This window comes from Lutra lutra, chromosome 5, assembly GCF_902655055.1.
Source record: "Lutra lutra chromosome 5, mLutLut1.2, whole genome shotgun sequence".
In the NCBI taxonomy this organism is placed as follows: domain Eukaryota; kingdom Metazoa; phylum Chordata; class Mammalia; order Carnivora; family Mustelidae; genus Lutra; species Lutra lutra.
Genome location: NC_062282.1, coordinates 78,286,616 through 78,314,081, shown reverse-complemented (window position 1 = coordinate 78,314,081; position 27,466 = coordinate 78,286,616). Strand labels below are relative to the sequence as shown.

The following is a 27,466-nucleotide window of genomic DNA, read 5'->3' as shown; positions in this document are numbered from 1 at the left end:
CCACTCTGTCTGCCTGTGCTCACTCTCGCTTCTCTCTCTATGACAAATAAATAAATAAAATCTTAAAAAAAAAAAAAAAAAAAGTAAAAACAGTGCCACAGTAGTGGCCTTACCCCCCGGACTCTAAGATTACAGGTCAGGTCATGTCCACAGTCCAGGTTAAGAAACTAACAGCTCCTTTCCAAATGCCAATAAACACTGTTAGTTTTAAGTTGTTCCTCAAAGTCTGAACAATTTTTCTTAACCCTATATTAATGTTGCATGTGACCTCATTCAATTTATTTTCCACATCAAGTTGTAAATTCAACAAAAGAGGAACTAAAATAAGATATGTATACTGAAAAATAAATTACTGCATAAACATGTTTTGGGATTGCCACTCTAAGTTAAACAGATTTTATTTATTCAAGATTTGTCCTGTAGTGAAAATAAAGGGTATAACTATTTCTGTTTCGAGAATGAATTCTAGTTTTTTGTTTTGTTTTTTAAAGATTTTATTTATTTATATGACAGACAGAGAGACCACAAGTAAGCAGAGAGGCAGGCAGCGGGGGGGGGGGGGGGGGGGGGGGGGGGGGGGGGGGGGGGGGAGGAGCAGGGTCCCTGCTGAGCAGAGAGCCCAATGCAGGGCTTGATCCCAGGACCTTGAGATCATGACCTGAGCTGAAGGCAGAGTCTTAACCCACTGAGCCACCCAAGTTCCCGAGAATGAATTCTAGTTTTTGTTTTAATCCAACTTAATCAGTATTTTAAACATTTGGAAAATGGTTTCAAATCACCCTTGAAAAAGATATACTAGATATCATGGGAATTCACACTTTTAAAAAAAGCTCACAAATATGTATGATATATTGCTGGTAAGCTCAGTAATTTTAAAGTGGGTTTTACTATTTCTAGTCAACAAAAGTGAAACACAATGCTTAAAGATACAAATAATCTGGGGCACCAGGGTGGCTCAGTCAGTTAAGCAACTGTCTTTGGCTCATGTCTTGATCTCAGGGTCCTGGGACTGAGCCTCAAATTGGGCTCTCTGCTCAGCGGGGAGTCAGCTTCTCCCTCTCACTCTTCCTTTGTGCACACTGTCTCTTTCTCAAATAAATAAATAAAATTTAAAAAAAAAAGAAAGAAAGAAAGAAAGAAAGAAAGAAAGAAAGAAAAAAAAGACAATAATAATCTGGACTACTACCAAACTCAGTGATATTATTGCCTTAAGTGAAGTAGGGGTGGTTCCACAAGCAAGTCCCCATCACCTACAATAACCATGCTTATCAAAACATAAATAGTATTTCTAAATATGCAAAGATGCTAAGCTCATAAATTAAAAAGAGAAGCTATCAGAGTACCTGGCTGTCCCAGTCCATGCAGTGTGCAACTCTTATCTCAGGGTGAGTGTGAGCCCCTTCGTGGGCAGAGTTTACTTAATAAAAAATATATTTATATTTATTTATATATATATATTTATTAAATATAAATATATTTATATATATTTTTATATTTATATATATATTTATATATATATATATATGCTTAGTAAAAATATATATATTTTTAAAAGATTCTGTTTCTTTATTTGAGAGAGAGAGAGAGCATAAGCAGGCGGAGGGGCAGAGGGAGAGGGAGAAGTAGACTCCCTGATGAGCAGGGAGCCCAATGTGTGGGGCTCTATCCCAGGACCCTGAGATCATGACCTAAGCTAAAGACAAACACTTAACTGGCTGAGCCACCCAGGTGCCTAATACAAAAAATATTAAAAAAAAAAAAAAAGAGAGAGAGAGAGAGAGAGAAGCTATTGCTTTAACACTAGATTCTAGTTTTTAAAAAACTTTAATACTAGAACTAAATTAGGTAGTTCTTCTGAATGTTAAATTGGATAGTAAGTACATAGGTACTGATCATATCAGAGTTACCAAAATTAGAATAACAGTAAATTAAAATTCTGGTCTTGGTTTACTCCAAGAATAGCTGTAGAAAAGGCCAAATTCCCCAAAATACCTTCCTGTGCTCTCCCTTTCCAACCAGGACTTGACAGAATGGCTCCCATAAAGAAGGGTGGTGAGAAGGGCCATTCTGCCACCAAGAAGGTAGTGACCTGAGAATACACCATCAACATTCACAAGTGCATCAATGGAGTGGGTTTCAAAAAGCAGGCCCCTTGGGCATGCAGAGAGATCCAGTAACTTGCCGTGAAGGAGATGGGAACTCCAGATGTGCACATGGGACACCAGACTCAACAAAGCTACCTGAGGGCACCTGGGTGGCTCAGTCAGTTAAGCAGCTGCCTTCGGCTCAGGTCATGATCCCAGGGTCCTGGGATCGAGCCCTGCATTGGGCTCCCCGCTCCACGGAGAGCCTGCTTCTCCCTATCCCTCTGCCTGCCTCTCTGCCTACTTGTGCACGCTCTCTCTCTAATAAATAAATAAAATCTTAAAAAAAAAAAAAAAAGCTACCTGGGCCAGAGGAATAAGGAATGTTCCACACCGTATCTGTGTGTGGTTGTCCAGAAAACATAAAGAGGATGAAGATTGACCAAACAAGCTCTAAAAACTGGTTACCTATGTACCTGTCACAACTTTCAAAAATCTACAAACCGTAATGAGAACTAATGGCTTATTATCAAATAAAGGTATAAAACTGAAGCAGGAAGGAAGGACAGAAGGAAGGACCATATTCCCTAACTGGAAAAAGTGCTATATGGTTACAATTACTGGGCTGAACTTCCTGTATCTATTCTAGGTATGTGCTACACGACTGGCACTATTATTTTAAATAGTTTTATCTAAATATTTATGCCAACTAAGAAGCCCTATTTTATTATTTTATTTTATTTTTAAATTCTGAGAACATCTGCAAGGGGATGGGCATGACCCAGCACAAGTCAGGACAATTAAGGGCATCCTCAGGTAAGGGAGAACCAGAATTGTATCTATGCAGGTGCACTATAGTGGTGGGAGGTTGATTATATACTGGGAAATTGATAAAATGAGCAGATATATAAAGAATAACAGAAGCCAGGTTTCTCACTGTCAGAAAACAATTAGGAACACCAAAAGAGGGGTGCCTGGGTGGCTCAGTCAGTTTAGCATCTGATTCTTGATTTCAGCTCAGGTCATGATCTTAGGGTTGTGGGATTGAGCCCACATCAGGCTCCATACTCAGTGGGGATTCCACTTGACATCCTCTCTCTCCCTCTGTCCCTCCCACCCCAAATAAATAAAAAGATCTTAAAAAAAGAAAAAATAGGAATACTGAAAGGAATATAGGGTGAACCCTATGATATTAGTCAGGAATTAAAAGTACCAATGTGAACTGATGGGTTTTTTTTATATATAGAGAAAAATAAGTCTACATGGAAATGTGTATACTATATGTATGTGTATTACCTGAATGTACATACACATATTCCCTAACTACATCCACTGATTACACTGATAAACCCTGAAAGCAGTGAGATTCCAAGAGCAATGAGCACACCTAGCATCTAGATCTTGATTTCTAATTATCATTTTCCAGTAAACAGAACTAGGAATCCTTGGAAAAATAGATGATCACAAGGCTAGAGCAGGGTAAAAGAAAAAGAGCTATCTTGTGGTACCAAAACAAAGTACTCAAAGAATGAGCAAAAAATTAAAAAAAAAAAAACAATAAAACTTGAGCATTAAAATAAATAATAGGGGCGCCTGGTGGCTCAGTGGGTTTAGCCTCTACCTTCGGCTCAGGTCATGATCTCAGGGTCCCGGGATCGAGCCCCACATTGGGCTCTCTGCTCAGCAGGGAGCCTGCTTCCTCCTCTCTGCCTGCCTCTCTGCCTACTTATGGTATCTCTCTGTGACAAATAAATAAATAAATAAAATCTTTTTTTTTTAATGATAATAAATTATTATAATCCACCTGAATAAAGTAGGATATTATGAGTCCATACAAATATACATTTAAAACTGAGTAAGTTAAAACTTTTACGTAATGGTGTGGTACCCAGACTCCAAAATAGCTCCCCATGATCCTTGACGCCTCATATCCACACCCTTTAGTCACCTCTCCCACTTTGTAACAGGAGTGGTCTGTGAAACTAACAGAATATGGCAAGTGATAGTGTATTACTTCTGAGATTAGGTTATAAAAGATACTGCGGTTGCTCGCTCTCACACTTTCTCTAAGGGAAGCCATGTCTTAAGCATACTCAGGCAGCTTTATGGAGAGACCCATGTGGGGAGGAAATGAATCCCTTAGTCCAATAACCCACAAGGATCTGAGACCTGCCAACAACCACGGGAGAGAGCTTAGAGGGGATTCTCTAGCCTTCAGAGTGCAGTCTCAGGCAACATCTTGGCTGCAATCTCAAAAATGACCCTGGGCACAATCATCAGAGCTATAAGCCATTCTCAGATTTCTTATCTTCAGAAACTGTTTTATAATAAATGTTTGTTTTAAGTAGCTAAGTTTTGGGGTACTTTCTTCTGTAGCAATATATAAATAATACAAATAGGATAAGTACATATTCTCAAAGTATCTCCCCCCAAATTACTTACTCATCACAAGGAGAAAAAGAATTAATTCTATAGTAGGGAACCCTGGTAGACATTACTTTAATCAAGTGATGCAAGTGAAAATTCTCAGTAATGGGTCAAATTGAAACTACATACCACTTGACAGGATGCAATGAAAAGAATGCCACCAAAATCACACACCATATGCTTGACAGGATGGGAAGAACATGACACAACATTGCTTCTGTGACATTCCTGTCCAAGACCCATGACCTAAATCTGATCATAAGGAAACAAACCCAAATAGAGGACACTGCAAAACAACTGGACTCTAATGTTTAAAATGTGTCAAGGTCATGAAGCCCAGAAAAGACTAAGGAATTCAAAGAGACCACAGACAGATAACAAAATGGAACAAGTAACTGGATCCTTTCCTATAAAACAACTGGAAAAACTTGAATGGGGTCTGAGGATTATACAGCAGTAATATCTCAATGGAAATTTCCTAATTTTGAAGGCTGTATTGTGATCCTGTGGCAGAATTTCCTTATTTCGAAGAAATATACATTTCTTATACAAAAGTATTTAGGGTTAATGAGACATCATGTTAACAACTTACTTTGGAATGGTTAAAAGAAATATTCTAGGTATTATATTTGCAACTTTGCAACTGTGCCAGTTAAGTCACAGTAATAATATTAAAAACTACCTTTTTTTTTTTTAAGATTTTTTATTTATTTATTTGACAGAGAGAGAGAGCACAAGCAGGCAGAGAGGCAGGCAGAGAGAGAGGAGGAAGCAGGCTCCCTGCTGAGCAGAGAGCCCGATGCGGGGCTCGATCCCAGGACCCTGAGATCATGACCTGAGCCGAAGGCAGCGGCTTAACCCACTGAGCCACCCAGGCGCCCCAAAACTACCTTTTATATAGTCCCTATTTCCTTTCTACTCATCCCCCACAGGTCTGCAGGGTAAGTGACACTATCCTTATTCTAGAGACAAGGAAGCTGAGGCTAAAGAAAATCAGGTAAGTGACTTGGCTAAGAACACGGGCTAGCACATGAGTCAATAAGCATGTTACTCCAAAATCTTTTTTTTTTTTCACCATATCACTTGCTGTCAGCATTCACTGAATGTTGTTGACAAAAACTGAATGCCTACTATGCATCAGATACTGGAATATAACGAGTAAGACAAGGACTGCCCAGGAGAGCTCAGTCCTGAAGAGAAGAATAATCAATCATGTCTACATACTAAGAAATAGTTCTATAGTGGAACCCTACTGCCTGCATGCCTGGGGCATGCCACACAGAAAAGCCATTTCTGTTAGGTCTCCAAGGATGAATAAAGAATTCAGGAGGAGGGGGTGGGGTGAGAAGACATTCTCTGTGTAAGGAAAAACACAAAGACTAAAGGAAAATGATTCTGAAAAGGATCAATAAGAACTATTTGAATTACAGCAGTGTTTGTCATGAAACACTAGTATGTATTACAGGAATAAAGGTGGCAATATTTTTTGTCCTAAATTTTATCCACTTTTAATACACGCTTTTAAGAAATACTACATATTTCTACAGATTTAAGGCAATAACTTGCCTCAAGAAACTAGAACACAAAGCAAACAATGTCCATCTGTGCTGTGATGCACAAACAGCATTTAATCATGGGTATTATCATCTATTTGACTTCACTGATCTATAGTTTCTTGTCCTAATTCAATATATATTTGAGATTTAAGCAAAGCTTACTATATATTAAGTACTCCTATATACTAACCCATTACTCATAGAGTTGTAACTAGAATATGAAAGGTCTTTTTTAAAGATTTTATTTATTCCAGAGAGAGCGAACACAAAGCGGGGGGCTGAGGCGGGGGGAGAAGACAGAGGGGAAGGGAAAGAGACACTTAAGAAGACTCTGCTCTGAGCACAGAGCCTGATGCAGGGCTCGATCCCACCATCATGAAATCATGACCTGGGCCAAGAGTCGGATCCTTAACTGCTTGCACTACCGAGGTGCCCCTAAAAAAAATGGAAATTGTTTAGTTTTTTGTTTGTTTGTTTGTTTTTAATTTTACGTATTTGTCAGAGAGAGAGAGAACAAGCAGGGAGAGCAACAGGCAGAGGGAGAAGCAGGCTCCCTATCCAGCAAGGAGCCTGATGCAGGACTCAATTCCAGGACCTTTGGTTCATGACCTGAGCCAAAGGCAGATGCTTAACCAACTGAGCCACCAAGGTGTACCTAAAATATGGAAGTTTAAAATGAAAAAGTCCTTTGAAGGCACCTGGGTGGCTCAGTTGGTTAAGTGTCTGACTTCAGCTCAGGTCATGATCCTTGGGGCCAGGGATCTAGCTGAGTTGGGCCTGCTTGGCAGGGAGCCTGCTTCTCTCCCTTTCCCTCTGCCATTTGCCCCCCAACTCTACCCCCCACCTGTGTTCTCTGGCTCTCTCTGTCAAATAAATGAATAAAATCTTCAAAAAAAAAAAGTTCTTTATTAAAAAAAAATAAAAAGAGGGGTGCTTGGGTGGCTCAGTGGGTTAAGCCTCTGCCTTCGGCTCGGGTGATGATCCCAGGGTCCTGGGATCGAGACCCACATCGGGCTCTCTGCTCCTCGGGGAGCCTGCTTCCTCCTCTCTCTCTGCCTGCCTCTCTGCCTACTTGTGAGCTCTATCTGTCAAATAAAATCTTTAAAAAAAAAATAAATAAAATATAAAGTCCTTTGAATCTTAAGCCTCCCAAATCAAATTATTTTGAAATAAACATGAGCATATTTTTTAAATTAGGTGATATGTCTACATCTACCCATGGGACAATTAATAATGTTGGTAATAGCCTAACTGCATGAATCCTGCCAAATAAGTAGTTTGTATTCTTTTGCTACACTGTACCTGTTTGAAACAAATTTTTATCATACTGTAATGAAAACAACATACAGTAACACATTTAATGCAGCTCTTCATGAAGATCTCTTTAATCGTTTCAGAAAAATACCACTTTGGGGCACCTGGGTATCTTGGTCAGTTGAGTATCTGCCTTTGGCTTGAGTTGTGATCCCAGAGTCCTGGGATAAAGTCTGGCATAGGGATCTCTGCTCAGTGGGAAGTCTGCTTTTCCCTCTATCCTTCACCCTGTTCTTGTGCTTTCTCTCAAATAAATAAAAAATCTTAAAAAAAAAAAAAAGAAAGAAAGAAAGAAGAAAAATACCATTTTTAGTTTGCGCCTTCACAATAAAATGACAATAATGTTTCATCTCGGTATTTTTAAAATTTACCTAATTTTGTGCTTCTGAGATTATATTTTGATTACAAATTTTAACTCATTTACCCAGGACCATTTGTGCTATCAATCTTAATCCAAGTGTGCACTGTTTCACGAACTCTTATATGTATCCCTCAATAGTATTAGTTTGAAAAGCATTCTAATAAAGTTGAGAAACACTACATATGAAGGAGAAAGCAGTTTATCTTCAGAACCTAAGGGAAATGAGTGATAACAATGTGACTGTGACAAGAATCAAATAAAAACTGAGCTGTCCATTGAATCCAGCAATTAAATAATCACCAGTCACCAGTAAGGTGACTGGTCCCAGAACTGTGAGTAGACCATTCTTTGAAGCAGTCCCAGAACAGTAAGTAGACTATTCTTTTAAGAATTTTGGCACTGAGAGACGCCTGGGTGGCTCAGTTGGTTAAGCCGCTGCCTTTGGCTCAGGTCATGATCCCAGGGTCCTGGGATCGAGGCGCATATCAGGCTCCTTGCTCAGAAGGGAGCCTGCTTCTTTCTCTGCCTCTGCCTGCCGCTCTGCTGTGCACTCACACTCTCTCTCTCTGTGACAAATAAATAAATAAAATCTAAAAAAAAAAAAAAGAATTTTGGCACTGAAATGCCAGAGATGGGAGGAATAGAGAAGAGGAAGGAATCCGCTATAGTGGACTAGGGAAGTTAAAAAGTTTTTTTTGCTATAGTTTTTTTTTTAGGATGGGATAATCTTAAATAAGCTTGGATGCTGAAGGCTTAGAAGAGACTGGAACTAGGAGAGCAGAGACAATTACTCAAGAGCAAGGACCTGGCAGGAAGAACAGGGAAGCGTAAGTTAGCTTGACAAAGGGAAAAGTATAACTTCTGCAGAGAAAAGGAATAAGAGTGATGACAAAGGTAAATTTGGAGTAATGGCTGGCTAGAGTCAAGACTGCATGAATCTGAATCTTGGCTTTTCTTACCATACCATATAATCATAGGCAAGTTTGCTTATTTCTCCAAGTGTTTTCCCATATAACCTGGGAGAAAAGAATTCTCATAGGGGTTGTTCAGAAAATTCGGTAATTCTGAAACTGACTGAGTACTATAAAGATAGCAGCTACAGAGTTTAGTTTTTGTTTTTGTTCCTAAAGGCCTCAAAGGAAATCTAAAAGAAGTCACAAAGATTTCTACTTTCTCTGTGAAATAGGTAACTGGGTCACCAACTCACATTAAAACAGTGTTTAAAGATGTAAAACAGTGATTCTTAATCTTGCAGAGATGAAAAAACCCATTTAACTCTGATGAAAGATATATGGAGGACCGAACATTCAAACTTTATATAGTTTTAAGTGAGTTCATACACACCTCTTCAACAATAAAAAGAGATGTTGAGGAAAAGATCTTCTGGTACCAAGGCACAGTTTGAATACCCAACTATTTGAACTAAAGAAAAAGACTGTGTCCTTTAGATTTGCATACCTAACAGCTACATAAAGGTACATGGTCAGCCAGAAAAGACACCAGACATAAGTCAAGAAACCCAGGTTCTTGATCCAGCCCTAGAAAGTCGCATGGCCTTTTCAGACAGTAGCTCTGAGATGTGTTGCAGTTCTAACATTTTAGGATTCTATTAATTGAAATCTCAGTTGACTCTGAGACAGAAGAACAAATGGTACTTTATTTTCCTATGTCATAGTTAAATACGATTTTGAAGGTTAGCCTGGGGATCTAACCACCAAAATTTTAGTTCTACAGAAAAAACAAGTATGCTCCTGCATTTCTGGGATGAGGCTGCAGAGGTTCCTGGCAGCATCAGGCATGAGTCAGGTATTCCTATCCTGGGAACTGCCTAGGATATTTTAGCAGCCCTTTCTCTCTCTGGACTAAAATATCCAGAATTGGACTTTGTCAAAACTTCCTCCTTGTCAGTCAGCAGTACAGTAATACACACTGAGAGAGTTTAAAGCAAACCTAGATTAACAGTTATCCTTCAATGATGGCTGTTTAAATTAACATTTAAATAGCAACCTGGAAGAGCCAAAGAAAGTTTCTCAATCCAATGAACTTATTTATGCAAAGCAAAGAATCATTTCTTAATGAAAAATTTAAAAAAAAAAATCTTCCCAGAGATTCTAAGAACCTTATCTTTTGGAGTAAGAAGGTATATCTGCTTTCTAAGATAGACCTAACCTAATTCCAACAGCCATTTTCAGTCAACCATCTATTAAAGTTCACAATACTCCACAGAACAATTTGATAATTTGTTTTGCCGTTTTTATAGGAATTCACTTTACCCTTACATATGATAACTCTAATGTAACATATGGTATCACACAGTATTTTTAAAAAAATACTTTTTTAAAGATTTTATTTATTTATTTATTTGAGAGAGAGAGAGAGAAAGGGAGCATGAGCAGGGGAAGAGCAGAGGAAGAGGGACAAGGAAGAGTACCTGCTGAGCTCGAACCCATGACCCAGGGATCATGACCTGACCTGACAGATGCTTAACCAGCTGAACCACCATGCACCCCTAAAGTAATTATTTTTTATATTTAGTACTCTTACAGTGTTACAAAGTTAAGAATCATCCTTTTGTAATCTCCCAATCTTAAAACATTTTGAAAGTATGTAGTATACAGAAAGATGATTCACAACATGAAACAGAGCATAATGAAGAGGAAGATACAAAATTCTACCGTGGGATCAATGCTTCTATTAAATTGGCTTTACCTATGACCTTACACAAAACCAGGTAAAACCTCAGGCAAGGAAGTTAATTAACAGTTTACAAAAAACTACTTAATCTTGCCCATCTACATAAAGCAAAAAACTTCTGAAACTTTAAAAAAAGATAGCAAGTATGGTTTAACTGACTTAATCCTTATACTCCCCATTTTTTAATCCATATACTCCCTGATTGCTTACTGAACCTTAATCTTTTAATTTTAATTCACAAATCAAACAGCTAACTACCAACCTACCAGAAATGTGGTATCGTTTTTAATTTGAATTGGTTGCCAAAAATCTGGACTTGTGGCTTTCCTTTTAAAGGGGGAAAAGGGAAGATCTGGCAACACTGGGCCCACAGATCCTGGTAATAGCAACATTTGGAGAAAGCAGGGTAGCAGCTGCCCTCTTCTGATAGCATATGTAATTTCTAGTTCCCTCCAATTCTCTTTGCTCACTTTGGTTACCTGCTTGCTTGGCCTTTAGAGCCATTAGAATTTGAAATCTTTATTCTACTGAGGTGTTTCTTGCTCCCCCGAAACTAGCTATAAAAATCTTTATCACAGAAACAGAATAAATCAAGTGACCATTCTGGCATTAAAGCCATATATGCTAAATGTTAATTATAAATAACAGCATACCACTAAAATATACACGGCACTATACCATTAAGAAAATAGCTTTTAGTATCCTAACTTTGGTCTGTCTTCAACTCCTTAAAGAATCAAGACATTCAGTCTTTTATCCTTCCACAGAATAAATAAATCAACTGTGTTTCAGTATTATGGTACTCTAAGAGTACCCTAAAGCCTCCTGTATCTGTGTAACAAAAGAAGAAAAACAGGAAGTAAAAAAGGTCTCTGATCAGTCAAAGAGACCACACAGTTCACAGAGCACATGAAGCCCTCGTCACTCAGAGCCTACTGGGTCTTATTTTAGACATAATTTTAATAAGCTCCATGATCTGGTTTCCCAGCCCACAGCAGATGAGATGCAGCCAACTGGAATAGGGCTGGGGGTGGTGCTGCAAGAGGCAGACACTCAAAGCATCAAAATCAAAGCTGAAGACCTATAAAGTCAGCAGAAAACCTCAAAACACAGCAGGCTAGGACCATTTGGTATAGATACAAACATGCCCAGAGGGTCCCAATCCCTTCACAGAACTACACTGGATATTCATAATGACCTTCTCTGGTACACTCTGTTATAGCATAGGTCAGGAGACTTTAAAGTGTGTATCAAAATAAAGTCCATCAAAAGCTTCTGCCAAAAAGACAATGCATTTAAAGGACGGTCAAATTCACAGAACACTATTTCCCTGTCAAAGAAACAAGATATTGCATTCCTAAAGATGCCACATGTCAAATTTATTTGTTCTCAGCAAATTTTATTACAACCCAGATGCAGCAGTTCAAGATATCTAAAGTTAACAGAGTATTTAAGTAGAACTATTTTTTCAGAGAATGATAATTGGGAAGGTTCAAGACCAAGATCAATTATATAAGCCAACTAAGTTTTTTGGGGATTCCATTGTAAATACATTACTAGGGCCAAGAAGATGGGAAGGACTAGTCTTACCCATACCTAGGTAAGGCTGCATTCAACTCAGAACTGGTATTACACAGATAATTTGGGGAAAAAATATCTATTCTGTTTTCACAATCTTATTGATGAGTATACCAAAAATAAATTTTATTTTTCTAATCCCTGGCAGTCTCAGAAGTTGAGCCATACTTTGCAGAGGGCTCTAGGTTATAAACCAGGGGAGGAAAGACGAATACTGTTTTAAAAGTTCAAAGTATCATTACCTAAACTTGGTTTTCCCTATTAAAATTTTTAAAAGAAGATATTTTAGAGAAGATCTAGAGAATATGTAGTAACTCAAAAGAAACCACATTACTGGGGAAATTATATTAGAAGATTAAAATACATGTTTTGAGTTACCTTTTTCTCTGAAAAAAATTAACACTTATCAATTAACGTAGAGATTAAAGGGTATTTTTTTAAGGGTATATTTCTTGATCTGTAAATTACCACACATACTCTTCTTTAGGTTTTATAATAAGAACAAGAGGAGAGGGGAAGTTTAAAAAAAAAAAAAGAGCACAGTCTTCTACAGCTATAATCTCAAACTCTCAAACTGATAACTCCCTAACTAGACCATATAAGAACCCGGTTAACTACTAAAAACCTTAAAAATACATATATATTTTTATTTGGATGATGATTCCTCAGTGTGCTCCTGCCCCTTAAATAGTTCCTTAAGAAATCTTCTGTGAAGTTTCAAGCTCCTTTTAACACATAACCTGCTTCATTTTAATAGAAGATTTACTCTGTCTGAAGTCTGCCCTTCTTCATTTGTTAGAAATCGAAGACGTCCAAACAAGCTGGTAAGGATCTAACCTAATTTACAGTAACTGTTGGGATTAATTCCATATTAAAGGTCTCTGATCATGAATGAAATGAAGACCCACTGCAAACTGAGGTGTTTTAGTTGTCCGACAGTCTGCATTTTCTCTGAGTTTAGGGCAAGGTATTTGTTCTCTTCCCCTTGCAGCTCCATCCCATTCTTCCCTATGATAATCCCAGGATCTTCTTGTAAGTGGCTAGAGATTTAATAGGGCTTCTCCAAGTAAAACACCAATCAAAAATCACCAGTAGTACTTCCCCACTTTTAAGAAAAAGACATTATAGTGAGTGGCACCAGGAGTGTTACATACTGGTGGGACCCTAAATTTTAAGCCAAGCCCATAATATAGACGCAGTATAAGGAAAATCTTCATACAAATAACTAAACAACCCTTCATCTTAAAGGGCAAAGACATCCTTTCTAATGGAAAAACGGAGCAAAATTCCTTCTAAATTTAAAGGATCTCCCTGAACATACCACGTAATTTAAGCGTTAAAATCCACTGCATGAAGATACTGTAAAAGGAAACTGTGAGTATTCCTTCAGTGGTCTTCAACGTTCAGGTTTCTACCTCTACTCTTGAAAATTTAACAGCTTCCATTCCCGTAAAAGTGTAGTTTCTCACTACATTTGGCAACCTCAAAGAACAAAACGCTTTTCTTTCCACTTCCCTCCTCCCTCAAAAGAGTCACGTTTGGTTTTTCTGTTTTGTTTTCCTTCCGAACTTCCTACTCTTAAGTTTCTGGACGAGCAGAGTGGACCGAAGTGTGCGGCCGCCAAGAGGTAAGTGAACTCAAGAAATACTTGTGGATGGAACAAAAAAGCTTCCTCCGTCTGCCTGAGACATGGGCTCCAAGCTCGGCAGCTCTGTGGAGGGAACCAGGGCAGGTGGGCGGGTGTGGGCGGGAGGGGGGGTAGGGGGACACGCGCAGACTTGGGGCGAGGAGCCCTTTCGACTTCTGTCAATGGGGCAGCTCAACGCACCAGGCCCAGCTCCCCCTCCCGGCATGGCCGGACAATGGCCTCTCTAGCGCAGCAGTCCCAGGCCGGGCAGAGGCCCTGGGACTCCATACCACGCGGGGCCTAGAAAGAAGACCAGGGAGCAACGCTGAGCGGGCTAGCGCACCTCCGGCCTAAGCGCGGATTGCGCGCCGGGGCCTCCACGGGCGCCATCACTGGGAGTGGGGTGTGAAGGGCGCCCGGCAGGACCATCGCCGTCGGCAGCCGGTCCGAAGAGGCCGCGAGCCAGGTGGAGGCGACGGCGGGAAGTGCAGGCCGAAGCCTGCTCAGCTAGCCCGCCCAGCGGCCGGAACCCTCAGCCGACCTCCGGCCGCTTACCTTGTGGATTCTCTTCAGAGCCATCGTGGGAGGCGGGTGGCGGTGGCCCCCGGGGCGGGGACGGGGACAGGGGAGGGACGGGGAAGGGGCGAGGGGGCGAGAGGCCGCCTCGGTGATCGCGGGTCGGCAGGAGAAGATGGGGAGTTCGGGAGCGCGGGTCCGGCAGGACGGACTGAGGGCCGAGGCCCAATGGGCTCCTGAGCCTGCCGCAGCGGTCACCGCATTACCCGGCGGCGGCCCCTTTATGCGCTGCCGTCCGAGCCGCCGCCGCCGCTACCGCCGCCGCCGCCGTAGCTACCTCTTCTACCTAATCTCAGCACCGCCTCCTCAGCAGTCGCGGATCCCTCCGCCGGGGAGCAAGAGCCCAGGCCTCGGGCTCGGCCGGCGCCGTTCAGTGGGACAGCCAGAGGGACTGCCCGCTGCAGGTGGACCGAGGGACGCGCGGGCGGACGGGCGGGCGGCGCCGCCGGGGTGGGGCCGCCGGAGCACGGGGTGGGCCCAGGCCGAGGGGCAGGTCGGGAGGCGCGGGGATTGGCGGACTAGGGGAGGGAGGGCCGGACCGCGCCGGCGGCGGAGGGATACGGGCCGCCCCTGTGAGTATCTTACGTGCCGTCCCCTTCGCCGCCACGGCCGCCGAGAGGATGACGCCGCGAAGCGCAGGGGAGAGGTCTCGCGAGATTCGTGGAGCGGACGGTAGATGCTCGCGCGCTGGGACTCTCGAGTCACTTGGCTCTGATACCCCACGCATATGTCATCGAAGATCCATAAACGTTTAAAGGTGAATGTTTTCCAGATCACATGGTCAGCGCCATAGCATAGACTGACCCGGAAGGAGGTACTTAGATCCAGTGCAACATTCCCGTAGGAGGAAGGGACTTGTCCAAGGTCACACAGCTCTACAGATGCAGAGCTGGGACTTCCTGAAGTCCGCGGTCTTATCAGATCCCTTTCTAGAAGCCAAGTGTTAACAGCCTGGGCACCTGCTGGGAATGTGTTTCTTTCAGCATGCCTCAGGCATCCCTGAGACGACCTTTCTAAGCAAGGCCCCAGCAGGATGACATCTTGAATGTCTCTTAGCCACACACATGTCACTTGTAGGAGAGGTACCCAGACCTTGCTGTGCTTGATGAATTCTTACAAACAAGCACTGCACCAATGACCTCAAAAAACGTGCAGGAGTTAAAACCAACCGTGTGTTTATCACCATCAGGAGCAAGCCTAGAAAACTTAGTCTGTAGTTGCTTTTTAGGAGGTAAAGGCAATAGCTGAATTCACTGAGCAACTAGTGTGTGTTGAGCCATAAGAGATATAAGGCCAGGCCTAGGCTGGGATGTGCTTCTTTGGCTGGAGACGCACTGGAAAATAAAGATTATTTTCCTGGTGGGTGATACCCAGATTCTCAAGTCCATCCCAATGTTTTCTTTCTTTATTTTCCTTTCTTTAAAGATTTTATTTATTTGATAGTGTGCACACAAGCAGGGGGAATGGCAGGCAGAGGGAGAGATAGAAACAGGCTCCCCCACCCAGCAGGGAGCCCTATTCGGGGCTTGATCTTGACCTGATCTGAAGGCAGACGCTTAACTGACAGCCACCCTGGTGTCCCCATCCTAAAGTTTTCTGATTCTAAAACTGTGTTCTTCACTCTATCTGGAAGAGACCTTGGAGCTCATTGATTCTAACCTAAATTTAGAGAAGTTTTAGAAACTGGAGCTCCTAAGGGAAAGATCCTGCCAAATGTTACGTAGTAGGTCAGTGGCAAAATTTATATTGCCTCACCTACTTGAGTAAAGGTTGGACCAATAGGGTAGGCCAACATGGGCACAGCTAATCAAAGGAGGGAAAAACTGCATCCAGTCATCCAAGGTGGGTGTATTTGAGCTTGGAGGAGAAGAGGAACATTACATAGTCCCAAATCTTTTCTTTCTAATAATTGTGATGGAATAGGTACAAAAATGCCCATTGGTCAGATTTTTTAAATCTTTTCTTCAACGTTTCAACGTCTTAAGGTTTTGTGTTAGAAAAATTATGTATTTGTTGCAAGAAATATAGATAAGCAAAAAGAAGGAAATAAAGCCAACCATACTCTCATCATTTAATGATTAACCATTTTGGACATTTGGTTTATGCCTTCCAGTCTTTTTTCCTTACATATAAATACCTACTTTTATTTGAAAAAAAGTAGAATCACGCCATAATACTATTTAGTAATCTGCTTGTTGTTTAAAAAAAAAAAAAAGAATTGTATGTATTTAAGTTCTACAACATGATGGTTTGAAATACATAAACATAGGGGCACCTGACTGGCTCAGTTGGTAGAGCATGGAACTCTTGATTTGGGGGTTATAACTTCAAGCCCAAAGTTGGGTGTAGAGATTACTTTAAAATAAAATATTAGGGGCTCCTGAGTGGTTCAGTCAGTTAGGCTCCAAACTCTTGATTTCAGCTCTGGTCATGATCTCAGAGTCGTAGATCAAGCTCTGTGTTGGGCTCCATGCTCAGTGGGGAGTCTGCTTGAGACTCTCTCCTCTCCTTCTCCCTCTCTCTCTGCCCCTCCCCCTGCTCACATGCCCACACACACTGTCTTTCAAATATATCTTTTTTTTTAAGATTTTATTTATTTGTTTGACAGAGATCACAAGTAGGCAGAGAGGCAGACAGAGAGAGAAAGGAGGAAGCAGGCTCCCTGAGCAGGGAGCCCGATGCGGGGCTCGATCCCAGGACCCTGGGACCATGACCTGAGCTGAAAGCAGAGGCTTTAACCCACTGAGCCACCCAGGCACCCCTCAAATATATCTTTAAAAAATTTAAAAAATATTAAAACACAAAATCTATATAGTGAAATGATTATTACAGTCAAAATAATGAAACTATCCATTGCCTTGCTTTTTTTTTTTTATGGTGAGAGCACCTGAAATCTTTGATAATCACATTTATAGATTTTATTTTATTTTAGAGAAAGAGGGGGGGAGTGAGTGAGCCGAAGGTGTGGGAGGAGCAGAGCAGCAGAAGGAGAGGGAGAGAGAATCTCCAGCAGACTCCCTCCTGAGTGCAGAGCGTGATGTGGGCAGGATCCCACAACGCTGACATCATGACCTGAGCCAAAACCAAGACTCGGATGCTTAACCCCACTAAGCCACCCAGGTGCCCCTTAATAATCTACTTAAAAAAAATTTTTTTAAAAATATATATGTATTTTTTTAAGATTTTTTATTTATTTATTTGACAGACAGAGATCACAAGCAGGCAGAGAAGCAGGCAGAAAGAGAGGAGGAAGCAGGCTCCCTGCTGAGCAGAGAGCCCGATGTGGGGCTCAATCCCTGGACCCTGGGATCATGACCTGAGCCGAAGGCAGAGGCCTTAACCCACTGAGCCACCCAGGTGCCCCTTTTTTTAAATATTTTAAAAGATTTATTTATTTGAGAGAGACAGACAGAGACAGAGAAAGAAAGCATGAACAGGGGGAATGGGAGAAGGAGAAGCAGACTTTTGGCTGAGCAGGGAGCCCAATGTGGGGCTCAATCCTGGGACTCTGGGATCATGACCTGAGCGGAAGGAAGATGCTTAACAACTGAGCCACCCAGGCACCCCGATAATCTACTTTTAAACAAACAATATATAGTGAATTTTCCTGTGTCAATACACATTTCCACCATATTTCAACGTCTAAGATCATATTCATTTAACTGGTCATATTTGGGGGAACGTTGCTGTTTCCAGAGTTGTTTCCAATTTTTACTATTAAACATATTACTATAGAGGATGTCCTGTAGTTAATCTTTGTACAATTCTAAGAATCCCTCTTTAGAATAAATTTCTGGAAATGAAATTGCTGCATCAAAGAGTAATAAGATTTTGCAGGCATGTTCATGAGGAATACACTTTATAATTTTCTCTTTTTGTAGTTATCTTTTCTCTTTTGTTTCTTTTGTATCTTTTCTCTTGTTTCTCTTGTTTTCTCTTTTGTAGTTATCTTTTTCAAGTTTTCATATCAAGCTTATTCTGGCCTCATGAATAAATTGGGAAATGTTCCCTCTTCTTTATTTTGAAAGACTTTGTGCAGAATTGTTATTTTTCCTTCCTAATATAAATATCTGGTAGTATTCACCCATGAAGCCATCTGGCCCTGGAGTTTTCTTCACGGAAAGAATTTGATAATAAATTCAATTTCTTTAATAATTATGGGGCTATTTAGATTTTTCTTTTTTCTTAAGTCCATTGTGATAATTGTGTTTTTCAAGGAATTTGTCCATTTCATTTAAGTTGTCCAATTTATTAGAATAAAATTACTCATAATATCTTATTGTTTCTTTTATTATCCATAGCATCTATAAAGATGTTCCTTTTTGTGTGCCTGATGTTGGTTACTTGTGTTTTCCCTTTTTTTCTTGATAAATCTTGCTAGGAAGTTATCAATTTTATTAATCCTTCCAAGGAACCAACTTTTGACCTTGTGTTCTTTGTCTATTTCCTATTTTATTGATTTCTGTTCTTATTTTTATTTCTCCTACTTATTTTGAACATAATTTGTTCTTCTGGCTTCTTAAAGTAGAAGCGTAAATCACTGATTTTATACTTTTCTTTTTTTTTAAGTATAAGCACTTTTTAATAAAACATTAAAAGCACACTACTGGGGCGACTGGGTGGCGTGGTTGTTTGGGCATCTGCCTTCAGCTCAGGTCATGATCCTGGAGTCCCTGAATTGAGTCCCACATTGGGCTCCCTGCTAAGCAGAGAACCTGCTTCTCCTTCTGTCTCTTGTCGCGCTTGTGCATCTCTCTCTCACATGCACGCTCTCTCTCTCTCTCTCTCAAATAAATAAATTATTTAAAAGCACACTACTTTTGTTGCATCCCACAATTTTGATATATTTTGGTTCTTGTTTCATTCTGCATAAAATAGCTTCTAATTTCCCCTTTGACCAAGGGTTATTTTCTAATACGTTGAAATTTTCATCAGTCATCAAGGAGATGCAAATTAAAATCATAATAAGATGCCATTTCACACTCACTGAAATGGCTAATTCCAAGAATATTGATGAGAATAAGTGGTGGCAGGGAAGTTCAACAGTTGGAACTCTCATACATTGCTGGTGAGAGTATAAAATGCTACAACCAGTTTTGAGAACTATATGGTAATTTCTTTTTTTTTTAAGATTTTATTTATTTATTTGACAGACAGAGATCACAAGTAGGCAAAGAGGCAGGCAGAGAGAGAGAGAGAGAGGTGGAAGCAGGCTTCCTGTGAACAGAGAGCCTGTTGCGGGGCTCGATCCCAGAACGCTGAGATCAAGACCTGAGCCGAAGGAAGAAGCTTTAACCCACTGAGCCACCCAGGCACCCCTGTCCGGTAATTTCTTATAAAATTAAACATACATCTATCATATGACCCAGCAATTCTACCCTTAGGTATTTACCCAAGAAAAATGAAAACATATGTCCACAAAAATACTCATACACAAATGTTCCTGACAGCCTTATTCATATGTAGCCCAAAAGTGGAGACAGCCCAAACGTCCATCAATAGGAGAATGAGATGACAAATTATGAAATTCACACAACAGAATTTTACAACAACAAAAAAGATGAACTACTGACACACTCAACAATATGAATGAATCTCAAAACGATGATGTTAAGCAAAAGAAGAAAGACACAAAAGAGTATGAACTGTACAATTTTATTTATATGAAGTCCAGAAACAGACAAAACTAATTTTTGGTGTTTGAAGTAAAAAAAAGTGGTTGCCATTATTGGGGAAGTGATTTGTCAACAAAGGGATCAAGGAAATTTTCTGGGATAAGGGAAATATTCTATATATTCTTTGGAGTGAAGATTACACAGGTATATATACACAATTATCAGGACCTCTGGAACAGAACATTAAAGACCTGTGCATTTTATTATATGTAAATTGTGTGTATATATATGCATGTTATGTATATTATAAAATAATATTGAATTTTGTATGCAGAATTTCTAGGTCTTCCTATAGAATAGATTTCTCCTAGGGGCGCCTGGGTGGCTCAGTCAGTTAAGCGTCTGCCTTCGGCCTAGGTCATGATCCTGGAGTCTTGGGACAGAGCCCCGTGTCTGGCTTCCTGCTCAGTGAGGAGTCTGCTTCTTCTCTGCCTCCTTTTCTCTCCTTCTTTCTTCTCTTCTCTCTCTCCCCTTGCTTGTACTCTCTTTCCCACTCTCTTAAATAAATAAAAAAATAAAATATTTTTAAAAAAGAATAGATTTCTCCTTGGGGTGATTTTCCCTTTTTTCCTCTCAGTCACTCCACATGGATCTTAGAACCCTCAGTTTACCTTCCATTATCCTACTAAAATTGTGAGCACACTGCATTTGATCTCCCCTTTTGGCTGTTAACCCAATAGGTCAAGCATGATAGCATTTTTTTTTCTTTTTTTAAGGTTTCTTTTTTTTTTTTTTTTAATTTTATTTTTTATAAACATATAATATATTTTTATCCCCAGGGGTACAGGTCTGTGAATCACCAGGTTTACACACTTCACAGCACTCACCATAGCACATACCCTCCCCAGTGTCCATAATCCCACCCCCCTCCCAACCCCGCTCCCCCCATCAACCCTCAGTTTGTTTTGTGAGATTAAGAGTCACTTATGGTTTGTAAGCATGATAGCATTTAAAGCTTTCCCTTGGCAAAGCATTCCCAGAGAAGCTGATTGCTATGTACTGAGTAGAGTACAGCCCAATCAGTTTGGGAACTCCCTACTTTTAGATATTGCCCCTATAGGTGAGTTCATTGTATCTTATTAGAATGACTGGAGAAGGAGTATTAGGTAACCAGGAATTGATGTTATAGCTGCATCAATATGATCCCTTTTTGTGATATTTTCAGGTGTACTTTTCAAACATTCCAAATTATTTGAGATAGTACCACCATTCGAGGCTATTAGAGGTTATCTATTAGAGCCAAATCCATTTCCTTGTAAAGCTAGCCTTGAGTGTTTCAAGTAGCTCTTTTTTTTGAAAGTCAGAAATCAGAACAGTGGTCTACCAAAGGAATTGTACTCAATTTTACACCCTTTTCAAGCAGTCACTCTCTCATCATATCTGGTTTGGGGTGTGTTCTGCTACCAGCGTTTATCCTGTTGTTGGGGTCTGTCCCCATATCCATGCCCTACTTCATAGGAATTGCTAACTAAAAAAATGACACTTTCTAAAAAAAAAAAAAAAAGACACTTTCTTATGTTTGTTGGCAGCCTAGTTTTAGCCCAAAAGTCATCTTTCAGGAAGCTTTCCTGACCAGTTCCTGAAGACTAGATTAGGGGCTCTTAGATTAAAGTTCTGCCATCAGAGATTGATCACAATTTATTGTAATTGTTAGACAACTGTCTCCTTCAATAGACTGTCAGTTTCTGGAGAGCAGAGATATCATCTCTTTTGTTCCTCTTTTCATCACCAGTGCCTGGCATATCAAAGACACTTGTTGAATGAATTCATGAATGACTGCTGAATAATGAGCAGCCCAAGAAAACCTCCTTTATACTCAAAAGTTGTTGGGTAAGACAGTTGCTCCCTTAAACAAACAACAAACACAAACACTCCATGGTATTCCAAGACTTTATGTCATAGAGCTACAGTCTAAACCAGGTGTAGAGGGGCTCAAAATCTCTAGCAGGAAAGAGAAATACTGTCCCTACTCCATCCTTGGAGAAAATATCATTATGCAAATGTGGACTTCTTCCAGGTGAAATAGTCTGAATAAAGGAGTTGGGCACACTTGAGCTTCTTCCTTTGCTGAGAGGTTGTGTGGTGCCGTGACTTGGTGATTTAGAACCAGGTCTTTGCCATCAGTGGGTTCAAGCCCTACTCTGCTATTTACTCATAGCATGCACTTTGTGCAAGTTACGTGACCTCTTGAAACTTGGTTTTTCTTGTCCATAAAATGGGGATAATATTACCATCTTCAGGGGATTGTGAGATTAAATAACAAAAGGTCGATATAAAGTTCCTGGCCTGAAGGAAGTGTTCACCAAATATTACTTATGATGATGATGATATGATAGTTTTCCAAAGAAAAAGCAGTATCATAAAACATTGGTCTCAGCCAATCATTTTCCCTTGAGAGAAATCTATGAGCTCAGTCCCTGTGAAGCTGGGGGAGGTGTTCTGTTTTGGGCTCCCAGAGCCCTCAGCCATGGCCTTTTCCTGTGGCCCCTATGGCTGGAATGAGACTGCATCAGCAAAGCAAAGTGTGGATCACTTCCTGCAGGGTCAACCCACACTCTGATAGGTGGCCATCTTGGGGCTTTCAGCCTGGAAAACCAGCAGCCAGGTCATTCACTCTAAAGACAGTCCTCCCAAACTCCCTCTGTATCCTAAAGAGGAGGTGGGAAGATAAGGAACACTTGAATGGAAGGCTACGCATATACAAATTGTCCACCAACTCTCTTACTCGTTGACTTTTTAAAAAAAGCTTTTACTTATTTGAGAGAGCCCGAGAGAGAGAGAACACTGCACACATGAGTGGGGTGGGGGGGGGCAGAGGGAAAAGCAGGGTCCCCACTGAGCAGGGAGCCCGATGCAAGGCTCGATCCCCAGGATCCTGAGATCATGACCTGAGCCGAAGGCACTTAACCCACTGAGCGCCCCAGGCGTCCCTCTCTTATTCATTATTATTTGGTATTATTCAGAGAGAAAGATTAAACAATTTTAAAAGGTGACTCTGTTGGTTTTAAGCCTACTTCATAAATAAAAGATTTACCTAGCTGTGAAAGTGGCTTACACAGCAAAGGATGTGCACAGATCCTATAAATTTATCGTGTACATGTGTTGTGCACGTGAGGGGGAGATTTGTACAGATAAGAACAGAAAAGGACACCAAGTTCCAGAAGTGTATGGGACCCTGGGAGAGAAGGACACGGGGGCTGTCCTGGAGGGGGAATGGGAGGGTCTAAGGACAATGAGGCAGAAGAGACCACAGAGCCTAGTAAAGTCCGGAGTTCTGAGGACTTGGTTCTCACAGTCTATAGCTTAAAAGGGCCCAGCCTCTTCACTGCTGGAAAGCAGAAGAGGACCCAGAATTTGAAACCCAATGGCTTTAGCAGCAAACAAGATGTGTAGAACATCCCTACTTGTGTTCTCAACAGTGTGTAGAGATGACACAATATAGATGATATATGTGTATATGCAAAGAATAACATCTGTATTTGGTGGTTATCTGAGAGGGAATTATGAAGGACTTTTGCTTTCTAAGCCACAGATTTCTGAAACGTCCGATGGTTTATACTGAGTGTGTATTATTCTTTTTTTTTTAAAGATTTTATTTATTTACTTGACAGAGAGAGATCACAAGTAGACAGAGAGGCAGGCAGAGAGAGAGAGAGGGAAGCAGGCTTCTTGCTGAGCAGAGAGCCCGATGCGGGACTCGATCCCAGGACCCTGAGATCATGACCTGAGCCGAAGGCAGCGGCTTAACCCACTGAGCCACCCAGGCGCCCCATTCTTATATAAAGTGAAAAAGAGTTTTAAAATCTAATAGCATGTAAAAAGCGAAAACTTGAATATGACCTAACTAGTCATCAACTGGCAGAGGTTAGAATATTGATCACAGATTCATCCTACAGAATACTATGCTAGCCTGAAAAGTATGAGTTAGATCCATATGTCCCATTATGGAAGAAATAGCACAATACTGTTGGGTTTAAAAAAAAAAAAACTGTAGTGAAATGTAGTTGATATAATTCCCTTTGGGTGGGTAAAAATAAAGCCTCAGTGATGTATATATATAAAAATCATGGGCTTGTGCACTTGAGATTTGCACAATTTAAGTTACAACTCAATAAAATGTTTTTTTTTTTTTTTAATTTAAATTTATTTATTTATTTATTTGACAGATCACAAGTAAGCAGAGAGGCAGGCAGAGAGAGAGGAGGAAGCAGGCTCTCCAAGGAGCAGAGAGCCCGATGCGGGGCTCGATCCCAGGACTTTGGGATCATGACCTGAGCCGAAGGCAGAGGCTTTAACCCACTGAGCCACCCAGGCGCCCCAAAATGTTTTTTTTTTAATCTTCATGAAATTCTGTTGTATGTGTCTGTGTTTGTGTCTGTGTGTATATGTGTTAGTATGTGCACAGAAAAAGATCTAGGCAGAGGCTCCTGGCTGGCTCAGTGAAAAGAACCTGTGGGGGTGCCTGGGTGGCTCAGTGGGTTAAGCCTTTGCCTTCTGCACAGGTCATGATCTCCGGGTACTGGGATCCAGCCCCTACGGGGTTCTTTGCTCAGCAGGGAGCCTACTTCCTCCCCGTCCCACCGCCTGCTTCCCCCCACACACACACCCTCTGCTTTCCTCCCCCCAACCGCCTGCCTCTCTGCCTACTTGTGATCTCTCTCTGTCAAATAAATAAATAAAATCTTAAAAAAAAAAAAAAAAAAAAAAAAAAACGGAAAGAACCTATGAATGTTGACCTATAGGCTGTGAGTTTGAACCCCATGTTGGGTGCAGAGATTACTTAAATAAATAAACTTTAGGAAAAAGATTGAGACAGATGAAGACCAAATTTTTAACAGTGATTACTCAGTTATTCCTGGGGAACTGCATGGGGAAAGTGAGGGAAGATTTCTTTTATTTTTTGCTTTACAGATGCCTACATTATTTACATTTTAAAATACTGAGCATGGGGCGCCTGGGTGGCTCAGTGGGTTAAAGCCTCTGCCTTCGGCTTAGGTCGTGATCCCAGGGTCCTGGGATCGAGCCCCGCATCGGGCTCTCTACTCAGTGGGGAGCCTGCTTCCTCCTCTCTCTCTCTCTCTCTCTCTCTCTCTCTCTCTCTGCCTGCCTTTCTGCCTACTTGTGATCTCTCTCTCTGTGTCAAATAAAATCTTTAAAAAAAATAAAATAAAATACTGAGCATGATTTGCTTTTGTTATTAAAAACAACAACAAAAGAAATAGAAAAAAAATTATTTGGCTTCCATGAGGTTTCCTAAATCACCCCATTGATGCTGCTTTCCCTCCCACTTCGTGGGTAAGGAACATGAAAAATGAGAACATACCAAAACCTTCAGGCCAGTCGTGCCCAGTCTCGATAATGGTGTTGCTGATGGCCCTCCAATTTACACTGAGGACACTGAACTTGTTGGTTTAAGTCCATCTTGTTTAACCAAGAAAGCAGAGAAAACTTTAATGCTATGGTTTCGCTATCTTGTAACATCGGCGCTCCTTTGGGGAAAGAATCGGGATTCAGCGGTGAAGCTCCGCGTGAACGTTATCACATTTTAAACGTCTATTGTTACCGACGCCCTAGAAGCTTGCCTTTGGAAAGATTCTTGTTCTAGTAAAAGTAAGCCATTGGACACCAGGCACGGGGATTCTGGTAGGCGAGGCTGGTTTTGAGAAGCGTCCGCTAAGCGGGAGAAAGCAGCCTCTACCGCGCGGCCCCTCCCTCCAGCCTCCCTCCTGGATTTGGGCCGGGTCCCCAAGCTCCAGAGGGGCGGAGCCGAGCACCCCCACATAAGGCCGTCGAACAGCGCACTCCCCCTGCAGCCCGTCTCGCGTGCTTTCCAGGCGCCACGCGGATTTAGACGGATGGTTGGGCCATCTTCAGGAAGGTGAAGAACCAAAAATAGGAGCATCAAATGGGGCAGGGAAAGGGGCCGTACCCTGCCGAGCTTCAACCTTCAGAATAATGGTGGCAACTAGTGGATCACGCACGTCCATCATTAAGGCTTGAAAGAGGGGGTGACTCGCGGGGTTTACCTTTTTTTCCAAAGGTGAAAATTTCTTTAATATGTTTCATTATAAAAGTAACATGTGTATTGTAAACGAGTCAAACGATACAGAATAACAAATGGTTTGTGTCTGCCTAAACTTTTTTTTTTTTTTAAGATTTATTTATTTATTGGAGGGTGGTGCGGGAAGGGGCAGAGGGAGAGGGAGAGAGTCTCAAGCAGCCTCCCCAGTTAGCGCGTGTCTGTCCAAACTTTTTTTTTTAAGATTTTATTTATTTATTTGACAGAGAGAGATATCACAAGTAGGCAGAGGAGCAGGCGGAGAGAAAGAGGAGGAAGCAGGCTCCCTGCTGAGCAGAAACCCGGATGCGATGCGGGGCTCCATCCCAGGACCCTGAGATCATGACCCAAGCCAAAGGCAGAGGCTTAACCCACTGAGCCACCCAGGCGCCCCTGTCCAAACTTTTTAATGTAATTATTGTGTGGCTATATATACACACGGTATGATATAGTGGTTAAGAATACAGGCTGACTTTGACAATCAACCATTAACCTGGACCTCAGTTTTCTCAAATACAAGATGAGGATAATAATAACCGCTACTTAAAATGTTTTTGCGTAAGTGGACTCATAATACACATAAGGATCTCTACATTCACTGTTTTCAACTTTATTTTTGAAATATTTATAGATTAACAGAAAGTTCCAATGTACCCTTCTAGTACAATATCAAAACAAGGAGATCGATGCTGCTATAATGTACATATCATTTAGTGTCATTTTATCCCATGTGCATACTCTTGGAACTACCGTCCTTGCAATCAACATGCAGAGCTATTCCATTACAACAGTGATCCTCATCATGAGACCTTTTCATGGTGACATCCACCACCCTCCACCCCAACATCTCTAACCCCTGGCCATTACTGATCTATTTCTATTTCCCAACTCTGTAATTTTGTCACTTTAAGAGTGTTATGTAAATGAAATCATACAGTTTTTGAGTTTGGCTTTTCTTGCTCAGCATAAAGTCCTTGAGATCCATCCAACTTGGGTGTATCGACTGTACCAACATTAGTTCCTTTTTATTTCTGTGTAGTATTCCATTCTATAGTGTACTTATTCCTTTTTTTAGAATATCAACACTTTGCAATCTCTAATGAATTAATTGATTGAAGCATGGAGCATACACGGATGCTAACTTTTTAGAAAGAGACAACCAGACACTATGTGCTTTCTTTCTTTCTTTTTTAAAGATTTGTTTATTTGGGAGAGAGAGAGAGCACACACAACCAGGAGTGGCAGAGGGAAAGGGAGAAGGAATCTCAAGCCAGCTCCACGCTGAGCAGGTAACCGGTAGCAGGATTGGATCCCATGATCCATGAAATCATGACCTGAGCCGAAACCAAGAGAAGGACGTTAACCGACTCTACTACCCAGGCACCCCAACACTGTGTGTTTTCTGTTATAAGTACACCACACCAGTTATGCAGTAGTCTTTTTTTTTTTTAAAGATTTTATTTTTAAGTAATCTATACACCTAATGTGGGGCTTAAACCCACAACTCTGAGATCAA

At 41.1% G+C, this 27,466-nt stretch overlaps 1 protein-coding gene across 1 annotated transcript in view; it reads right to left on the bottom strand.

The window, feature by feature from the left end:
* UBE2D2 (ubiquitin conjugating enzyme E2 D2) overlaps positions 1 to 14,685 on the bottom strand; it is a 64,028-nt gene extending 49,343 nt beyond the window's left edge. Inside the window, exon 1 of the mRNA XM_047728903.1 lies at positions 14,197 to 14,685. Within this exon, the coding sequence (XP_047584859.1) occupies positions 14,197 to 14,220 (24 nt within the window). The 5' untranslated portion in view covers positions 14,221 to 14,685. The remainder of the gene's footprint in view (positions 1 to 14,196) is intronic.
* Positions 14,686 to 27,466: the final 12,781 nt, after the last annotated feature.